The sequence below is a fragment of the Odontesthes bonariensis genome, chromosome 17 (assembly GCF_027942865.1).
Source record: "Odontesthes bonariensis isolate fOdoBon6 chromosome 17, fOdoBon6.hap1, whole genome shotgun sequence".
Classification (NCBI taxonomy): Eukaryota; Metazoa; Chordata; class Actinopteri; order Atheriniformes; family Atherinopsidae; genus Odontesthes; species Odontesthes bonariensis.
The window spans coordinates 7,191,222-7,201,567 of NC_134522.1; the positions used below are offsets into that span (position 1 = coordinate 7,191,222).

At 43.0% G+C, this 10,346-nt stretch overlaps 1 protein-coding gene across 2 annotated transcripts in view; it reads left to right on the forward strand.

Moving 5' to 3' along the window:
* The window catches only part of sobpa (sine oculis binding protein homolog (Drosophila) a), a 54,216-nt gene extending 44,514 nt beyond the window's left edge, over nt 1-9,702 (forward strand). For both annotated transcript variants that reach the window (XM_075448241.1, XM_075448242.1), the window contains 2 exons: nt 2,536-4,582; nt 8,144-9,702. In XM_075448241.1, coding sequence (XP_075304356.1) covers nt 2,536-4,581 — 2,046 coding nt within the window. In that variant the 3' untranslated portion in view covers nt 4,582; nt 8,144-9,702. The remainder of the gene's footprint in view (nt 1-2,535; nt 4,583-8,143) is intronic.
* Nucleotides 9,703-10,346: the final 644 nt, after the last annotated feature.

Sequence of the window (10,346 nt, forward strand, 5' to 3'; positions counted from 1 at the left end):
AGCAGCGTGCCACTGCAGTGGCTAAGAAGAGACAACTCTTTGAATTAGCCTCCTGTTTTTACCAGCTTTGCTTTGCTCTCTGCGTGCAGATGCGATCTTGTCTGAAAGAGCAACATTCGATGACAATAGAAGCTAAATTAGCTGATCACAAATGTGATTACAGCCTGTAAAAGCTTATCTGATGATGATCATTTAACTATGTGATACAAAGAAATCGTTCCATGACAATTTCTTTTTAAAAATGTAAATGTATTTTATTTATACAGCCCTTTACAGACAATCATTACGGTGTACCAAAGTGCTTTACAGCAGGTAATAAATAAAGAGAATAATAAGTAAAAACAAATAAAAACAATAAAAGAACAGTGAATGCAATAAAATACAACAAAATCGAATAAGATAAAAGTGTCATCATACTACTGGGTATTAAAAGCAATCCTAAATAAGTAGGTTTTTAGCCCAGGTCAGAAATAAGACGCAGCTCAACAGGGAGCTTATTCCAGAGCCTGGGGGCAGCGACGGAAAAGGCTCGCTCACCCCAGGGTTTGTATTCTGACCTGGGCACTTCCAGAAGAAATTGATCTGTTGACCTCAGAGCTCCACCAGGATTGCGGACTGTTAAAAGCTCAGATAAATATGATGGAGCGAGGCCGCTAAGAGCTTTAAAAACAATCATTAAAAGTTTAAAATCAATTCTATAAAGAATTCTACAAAAATCTAAAAAGTCGAAGTTTGTAAAACGAAAGCAACTCTGTATTTCAACTTGTTGAAATTTGGATAGTTTTCTTGATTTTCTGAAGTTGTTTTACAACTTCAATTCCAATTTATCCGAAACAGAACATAGAAAACATATCAAACGTTGAAAGTGAGACATTTTAACATCATCTTCAATCTCATGGCAGCAACACGTCTCTTAAAAGTTGGGACAGTGTTTCCCACTGTGTAGCATCCCCTCTTCTTTTAACAACAATCTGTAAACATCTGGGAACTGAGGAGTCCAGCTGTTAGGAATGTTGTCCCACTCTTGTCTGATAAAAGATTCTAGCTGCTCAGCAGTCCTGGGTCTTTTTTGTTGTATTTTAAATGTTTTCAGGTGGTGAAAGGTCAGTCCAGCACCCGGACTCTTCTACTACGAAGCAATGCTGTTGGAATAGATGCAGGATATGGTTTAACATTGTCTTGCTGAAATATGCAAGGCCTTGCCTGAAGAAGACATTGTCTCGATGGGAGCATATGATGCTCTAAAACCTGTTCATACCTTTCAGCATTGATGGAGCTTTTCCAGATGTGCAGGTTTCCAATTTCATAGGCACTAAAGAAGTGTTCCTGAGCCCATGCAGTGATCTGCATTAGAGAATAATCCCGTTTTTTTAGAGCAGTTCGAAGCTAATACTGCAGAGAGCCAACTGAATCCCTGCAAACCCCCTTAAAAACTAAATAATTACTCTTCTCTCGCTATTTTCAGGGATAAACTTTCATAAAAGAATCTCAACTTTTTTTGTTTTTTATGTTATGTAGACAAAATACAAAGGGCTCATTTGACAGTGTCTCTATGTACACTGCAATGGATGCAGCATGGAGTAAACAGCAGTTTTTACACACCGAAACGTTTATTTAAATCACGAAAACATCCCAGGACAGAAATATTTCTGATGGAACCAAGACTGCTTTGCATTCTGGTCTTTTGAGGTGATTTTGCGTTGATGAATGTACTTTCCGAGACGTTGTCCTCGGTCTCGCGTGGCAGCTCAATGCTTTTAAAACAGAATGGATTTCAACACTATATATGTGTATTGTGTATGTTTGTAGAGTGTTCTCTTTAAGAGAATATGTGTGTTCACTGTCATCAATAATACATTAAAAATCCCTGCTATACTCTGTCTACTCACCAAGAAAGTAGACTTACAAACAACAGCATATTGAATATCAGTATTTAGCAAATATGTGTTTTTTGCTCTGAGCTTATGTTAGAAAATCTGAAAGTTCTGCACATTTGCAATCACCTGATACCTGTGAAGATATTTACTGTAATGTAAATCACTGCAGCATTCAAAGTACCTTGAAAGCTCATTATCATTTATCATCATTACACTGTATCAGATAACTATTTGGTGCACAGTTTAATACCAAACTGTGAAAGGCCATTTGAGGGAAATCGTCATGTTTGTTGTGCTCTAAGCGGCCGTCTCCTGAGACTGAGGGTTTTTAAATGCCAACAGAAGGTGTAAATGAGAATTCCCTGTTTTGACAAATCATTGAAGGCAAAGTCACTTCAGCCGCACTGAACAGCAGAATGTCATTAGGTGTAGCTTCACCTCTGTAAATGCTGAGTCGAGAAAACACATTGACGGAGATGCATTCAAAATTCAAACTGAGCACAAACAAGTGCATTTATGTCCAGCGTTTTCTTTTGATGCAGCTATAAAAGTATGTAGAAACAGCATGATTTTGGTTTAAAGGAATCTTCAGATGGCCTTTTGTTTTTCAGGACACTTAAAACTAAACGTTGTATGTTATGTGTGTCTTTTCTTGCAGGTGTGTGACTGGTGCAAACATATTCGCCACACTAAGGAGTACCTGGACTTTGGTGCTGGGGAGCGGAGGCTGCAGTTCTGCAGTGCCAAATGCCTGAACCAATATAAGATGGACATTTTCTACAAGGAGACCCAGGCTGCCTTGCCTGGAGCACTGTGTAACCCCGGACACATGGCCGGTGGGGAGGGTAAGCCGGATTGCGGTGGAGGGATGCAGCTGCTCACTCCTGAATCCTGGGGAACGCCGTTAACAGATCTTCGGCGTAAAGCTCCTTCACCAGGGGCACATTCCAGCACCTCTGCTGTGGCCCCCTCCACTTCCTCTGCCACCTCACCCTCAGACACAGCTGCTGTCTGCTCCCCCTTGTCCAATTCAGCCAAAATTCCCACACCCAGACCTCATGAGAGCCCAACACTCCACCCGCCGCCTGCTCCTACTTTGCACCCACCTGTTGGGGTTCCCTCTGGTAGTCCACCCATGGTGATGACACCCCGAGGACCAATGCCCCTGCCTCTGTTCATGGAGCATCAAATGATGCAGCATATCCGGCCATCATTCCTTCGCCCTTCTGTCCACCCAGCAGGGCCTAACAGCCCACTGTCAAACCCCATAATCCCTGGTATTGGTCCACCACCTCCTCCAAGGACCCTTGGTACATCATCAAGTCCCATGCACAGGCCTCTCATGTCTCCACATGCCCATCCCTCATCCAATCCCAATGGTTTCATGCCACCACACCCCGGTCTCCATATGCCAGGCCTGCCCCCTTTCCCCCGTGTCAACATGATGCATAATGGACCCATTCCCTTGCCCCCAATGATGAACTTTAACATGCCATCCTTGGCTCCATTGGTACCCCCACCAACTCTCTTGGTCCCCTATCCTGTCATTGTACCTCTCCCAGTCCCGATCCCTATTCCGATCCCAATCCCCTTCAACCCCAAAAAAACTTCCAGGGACCAACCAGAAAGCACTGGCTCTGTGTACAGAGCTCCAGAGTCCTCTGAGACATCAGCCTCAAGGCCTCATTCTTCGGGTTCCTCTGGAGGTGACAGAGGGGAGCAGAAGATAGAGCCAGGTGGTGGCGAGTATGTTTCTCCTGTACGCTCAGACAGGAGCAGGACAACATTAGTGGACTTGACTGTGAAGGCAGAGGACAGTTCAGGCAACATTTGTCTAACTGGTGGTACTGGCTTGATAGATGGAGTAATTGATTTAACTGTGGCCCAAAGGCCATGCCAACAGCAGGTAATTCAGAGGATGCTACCTGGAGTCCAGGTCAAAGTGGAGCCAGAGGCTGAGTCAAGGTCTCCACCAGCTGCTGGTTTGGGGAGGGAAGGTACGGGTGAAAGTGGAGAAAGGACTCTCTTCCCACAGGGCAATGATACTGAACTAGAGGGGTTCACAAACCATAACACGGTAGAATCACCAGCCCCACCTTCAAGCAACAACACCCCCCCCAACAAATCTGATCCTCCGGTGAGCCAGCTGAATCCCAGTATCCCCAACCTTACCACAGTACCCTCACCCAGTTTGGTACGGACCCACAACCTGCCCCTGCCCCAGCTCCAAACCACCCCTGCTGCCATGTGCAATGTAATAGTCAATGGCTCAGGATGGCATTCACATCTCACTCCTACATTTGAGTCTTGCCATGACCGAAAAGGAGACAGGGATGGAGGAGACAAGGAGGCGGAGGCCCGACCAGCCAACGGTGATCTGGAGCACGAGGCACTGAAAGAAAACAACTGTTCCGCGGGTGAACGGGAACCAGGGAAGCGGGTTTCACCACAAGATGAGAAAGGGGACGCAGTGGAGGGTAAGCCAGATCCTGACTCCAGCATGGAGGAGGGTGAGCATGCCTACGCTCTGCCACTGCTGTCAGCTGGAGGCTGTGTTGTCATCCAGCCTGTGCCAAAGCCCACTGCTGACAAGACGGCCATCCTGTCCTGCTCCATCAGTGCACCACTATCAGCAGCTGGGAGCCCAGAGTTAGAGCCACCGCTGAAGAGGAGGTGTCTGCGAATCCGCAATCAAAACAAATGAGGTGGGTTCACCTTCGGGCCATCCCAGTGACACTATTTAGTTACAAAAGACAAACCTCGTCCTTTCAACTTTAAGTATGTATCAAAAATAATCACCTGGTCCTTACAAGGTCTTTAAATTATGTAAATACAGCCTCAGATGAACAACATATGTAATTATTTGTTTAATTAAGACAAAATACAGAAAAACAAATTGAACCCCCTGATCCAACAGCTTGTAGAAGCAGCTTTAGCAGCAGGAAGTTGAAGTAATGGTTTCCTGTGGGACGTTATCTCTCACATGGTTGTGGAGGAATTTAGTTCCACTCTTCTGTCCAACCTTGCTTCAGCTCATTGAGGTTTGAAGGCCTCACATCTGACTCTAGAACACTTTGGTATCCAGAGGAGTTCATGGTGGACTCAATGGCTGCAAGTTGCCCAGGTCCTGTGGCTGCAGAACCAGCCCAGATCATCAGCCCTCCACCACCGTGCTTGACAGCTGGTGTGAGGTGTTTGTGCTGATATGCTGTGTTTGGTTTCCTCCAAACGTGCTGCTGTGCATTATGAGCAAACATCTCCACTTTGGTCTGCTCTGTCCAAAGGACATTGTTCCAGAAGTCTTGTGGTTTGTTCAGAAGCAGCTTTGCAAACCTAAGCTGTGCTGCCATGTTCTTTTTAGAGAGAAGAGGCTTTCTCCTGCAGCCCTTTTCTTCTTTTTCTAATTGTGCTGTCCTGAACTTTAACCTTTAACATGCTAACTGAGGCCCGTAGAGTCTGAGATGTAGCTCTTGGGTTTCTGACCTTGGGGTGACCTTGCTGGGACGTCCACTCCTGGGAAGATTGACAGCTGTCCTGAATGTTTTCCACTTGTGAATAATCTTTCTCTCTGTAGAATGATGGACTCCACATAGTTTGGAAATGGCCTTATAACCCTTCCCAGATTGATGGGCAGCAACAATTCTCTAAGATCGTTGCTGATGTCTTTCCTCCTTGGCATTGTGTTAACACACACCTGAATGCTCCAGACCAGCAAACCAACTAAACTTCTGCTTTTATAGAAGTTCTCACACTTCCTGATGATCAATTCATTAAGTGTGTTTGATCAGCAGCATCTGGCTGCTACTTACCCTCTTAATTCTTATGGAAGCAGTCAGGATAAATCTAATTTTTCACACACAGCTTCTACATTTTCACTTAGTTTTTGTTAAATGACACAGTGTAATATCTAATGTGTTGTTGTTCATCTGAGGTAGTATTTACCTAACTTTAAGACCTGGTAAAGACCAGTTGATATTTTTAATACCTGGAATGTAAAACCTTAGATGTGAAAGAGGGCATGCGGTAATTACGTAATTATGACTGCATTCAGATTTTTTTCCACTGACATTTTGCAGTTCATAGTGGGGTGCCAATCAAATTAACACTCGGTTTTGATATTTGAAATGTTTCCCACCTCCCACAGTGTATCTTTGAACTGCTCAAAATGATTTCCTCCATCTATAAAACATTATTTAATGAGCTGTTTGCTCTTAATGTGCGGTCTTACTGTATAATCTGCAAATCCGGAAAGTTTTTTAGCATTTTGATGTGTAATAATAAGGTTGATCACTTAATCAGAGTCTCACAATGTGATGCTTGATTCAAGGGTAGACGCAATGTGACCTCACACAGAGAGTCTGAAAGAGGTCAGAGAATCATCATTTGAATTATTACCGCACAGTAATGTCAGAGTGCACGTCACTGAGCATTCGCTTTGATAGATGGTGTGCAGAAGATGTATTTAAAAGTCACCTGGAGGAGCGCTCGTAGACTCTAAAGGTGTAAAGACGTGGTGTCTGATAAGCAAATAGATCGAGCCCAAACTGCAACTTTTAAAAAGAAATCCATGGCAGTCACTCTCGTTTTTTTATTATTTACCAAACACACATTTCCACACCAGCTCGTTGCTTTGGTGTGACATTGAGATTACCTCTTTGAGCTCCAGAATGGAAAATGGGAAGTCTTTCATGTCAAAGGATTTATTCAGCACATTAATGCTAAATTTAATGACGTACTCCTTGAGTTATTAATTAAATGAAATTGTAGTCAAGAGCAATTTGAAGACCAATTCACGTTGTGGTAACATGAGCCGAATGCTCTGAATAAGATTAATTAGCGGCGACAAAAGATGGAAATCAAGCCCCCGTGCACTGTTAACACTGTTGAGAGCGAAGCAGCAGCTGAAATTAACAGAGTTGATGTACTGTTACCTTCAGACATCTAACAATACGCTGTGTGTCATTACTGATGTGGGAGAGTGCAAATATTCGAATGCTGTTTCTCATATTCTCCCTTTGCATTTAGTGTCATGGTAAAGTATTTTAAATATTGTGTAATATCGATGCCACCAAGGCAGATAAAGCTTTATATTTTATTTAGGGCTGGGCAACGATTAAAAATTTTAATCTAATAATCACATTATTTCCCTGATTAATCAAGATTAATCGTATTTGTACGCAAAATCCATAAATTAATCCAAAAGTAGTGTATAGCCTTTAGCATTTAGTTTTATTTTAAATGTGCTGCCATATGAATGAAAGTGCCATAACATTTGTTGTGCAAACACACTTTTAACATCAGCATCTTTCTGTAGTTTTTATGTAGAAGCCTCGCTCCACTGTCTGTTTCCTTGAATGACTTGCTGCTATCAGTTGTGTGTTTTGCCTTTAAGTGATATTTTAGACTGGAACTACTACGCTGAGAAGACAATTCAACTTGGCAGTGTTTACAGATGACTTTGGTTCTGTCGACTCCGCCGTCTGGAAGAACTTTAAAATGAAAATGGCCGAGTAAAAGTTCCGTACCCTTCTCCATGTTTGGTGGATCCGCCGATTACTTTCTTTTCCGGTTCCACAGCAGACAGCAGCAGACTTTTACAAAATAAAAGCCTGTGAGCAACAGACTTTTACAAAATAAAAGCCTGTGAGCAACAGACTTTTACAATAATAAAATAAATAATAAAACAGGGGTGGTTCGTGGCGTAGTGGGTTGAGCAGGCGCCCCATGCACAGAGGCTATAGTCCTCGCTGCAGCGGTTTGAGTCCCACATCCCGTGCTGCATGTCGTTCCCCCTCTCTCTGCCCCCTGCTTCCTGTCTCTCTGAACTTTCCTATCATTTAAAGGCACAAAAGCCCTCAAAAAATTATTGTTATTATTTTTTTTAATTAAAAAAATAAAATAAAATAAAATAAAACATGCGTTAATTTGCGATAAGATATTTGTCGGCGTTAAATAATGAAAGCGTTAACGCGATAATAACAAGTTAACTCGCCCAGCCCTAATTTTATTCTCTGTTTGTCTAAAATTGTTGATGCTGATGCTGGTTGCTCAAACGAGTGAGAATAAATCCCAAAATATCTCCCGCAGAGAACATTAGGAACAGCAGAATGTCTTGATTTTCTCCCACAGCGTCGTGACGTCAGACAAACTTGTGTTTCAGTCTATAACTGAATTCTGCTCCCGTGCATGTAAGCTGTGCTAAAGATGGTGCTCGAGTTAACTGTAACTAATGCTGAGGGTCGTTCTCTTCCCTCTCTGTTTTGCAGATGGATGCTCGGAGGACCGCAGTGCCATCAACGACTCCCTTGTCTACCCCCAACTTCTAAATCCTACCACCTGAAACTACCCCACACACACACACATTGTTGTCGTCCTCACATCGTCCAGTCTACCAGCACCACAAATCGCCTTCGACGACTGATGAGAGTCCAAGAAAACATGATGTTGTGTATCATAGCAGAGCGGACAGGACTCTTTTTGTCCGAGCGACACACTTTGATGGACTGAATTTCTACGGGCTGGACATCACGGCCAGCAGGACCCCTTGACCTTTGACTTTTGAGCTTGAGACAATTTGATTCTGCAACAGGGGGGCTTCCCCTCGCTGCTTCCCCTCCTCTTTAGAGACTCTAAGCCCACACTGCCCCTTAGACTTTACCCACCCTCCACTTTCAAAGCAAGCACTGTCCTTACTGTTATTTATTTATTCTCTTTTTTTTTTTTAATGCGGAGCACTAAATTATTATGCTCAATATTCAAAGCTGAGGTTTGGAAAGTAGTGACAACCACAGGTACAAAATAAGTGTTATTTTTTTCTCTTTTTTGCCAACCTGGCTGATTCAAAACAAGCATTCAAAGCAAAATCACAGTTCATGCGAAATGACCGAAAGGGTAATTCAAGTCGATCTTTCAATCAGAAGCTGGAAAACTTGGATATAAAATCGCTCTCAGTCTTGTAGAGAGAGTTATTTCTGTCAAACATCTACAAACTGGACACAATGTTAACCTTCACCAGCAGCTAATGGTGTGTGGGTGGAATCATGCAATCTCCTCTTTCGCTCTCTTCAACTTTGCTGAATTTAGATGCATCGTTGCACAAAAATGAGGCCGAGTCGTCATGATAATCATTCCACTCACTGACACTTGAAGAAACGCTGTCTGTGAGCTTCAACACTCTGGCGTGCCGGGGAACTTCAGGGAGCATTTCCAGGCTCAACGCTCCACCGAAAGAACCGAGACGGCATGGCAGCGTGGAAACTTTGCCAACATGAAGCGGGTACTCGCTACCGCAGGCTAGTGCTTAATCTCTTCTATAATACATTACCAGCGATGTTCCTGTCATGGGTTCGTTTGAGACTGACAGCGGTGGATTTAGAGGGGGCAGACAGAAGCCAGCTCTCCCATAAATTGTGAGAGGAAACATGCTGCAGGAAGACAAAGAATCTGGTGCACATGTTCCATTTCTGGTCCACAAGTTACTCAATTTTCTTTTGCCCAATAATCAAGCCAGTGTCACACTCGGTATTACGCTCTGTGTGCATACATCACAACTGTGAAATGCTGGGGCCCAGTCAAACAAAGCCAGCATTTAGTTTACACTCCTATGGAGGGAGTTTTGTTGCACCGGTGTCAGACTAGTTATTATTAAATGCCAAAGGCATCGGGAGTGTTGAGACAAAACATTTCAAACTGAAGCTTGGACCAGATCATTTTATTATTGCCAAAAGAACAAGCACTTAACTTGCAAACGAATGCAAGACACAGCAAAACATAACGTCACCTTTCTAAAATAATCGCATAAGTCATTTTTTCAGGTTTTTCAGGACAACACAAAAAACTCCCCCCAAAAGTTAAATTATCGCATAAAATAATCATTTCAGTCAGTAAGTATGTATCAAAGGATGATGCTTGACATATAAGAACACGTATTGTTTTTCATAAAAACTAAGATTAAATTAATGACCTTTGATGACAAATGACTTAGACGATTATTTTAGGAAGGTGACAATAAGAGGAAGTTAAAAGCAGTATTATTGCTGGTGCAGTTTTTGTTTTATACAGTCATAAAGGATACGTGAGAATATGTAGAGAGATGTTTGTCCTGCAGCCGTTGTTTTACTTCATTATGTCACAGTGAGACGCTGAGTTATTAGAGTCCCAACCTTTCCACATGCACTTATTCACACACAACAGGCATACATACTCATGTCAGACCTGGTTAGTAAATGAAACTCTGTGTGTCAGGCAGGTGCAAGCAGAGAGCCCAGCTGAGATTACACAGTGTTGACTCAGAATAAGCAGTGTGCAACTCTATCTGCTGCCTGTTAGTCAGCCATTTAGGATCAGCATGCAGCTTCGGTGTCACTTTAAGCACTTCACTGCCTCTGCTTTACTTCTCTGCAAGCTAAAGAGGTGAACACGCTGCTTTTAAGCATCTTCTTTCTCTCTTGGCTGTTGATTTGCATTTTT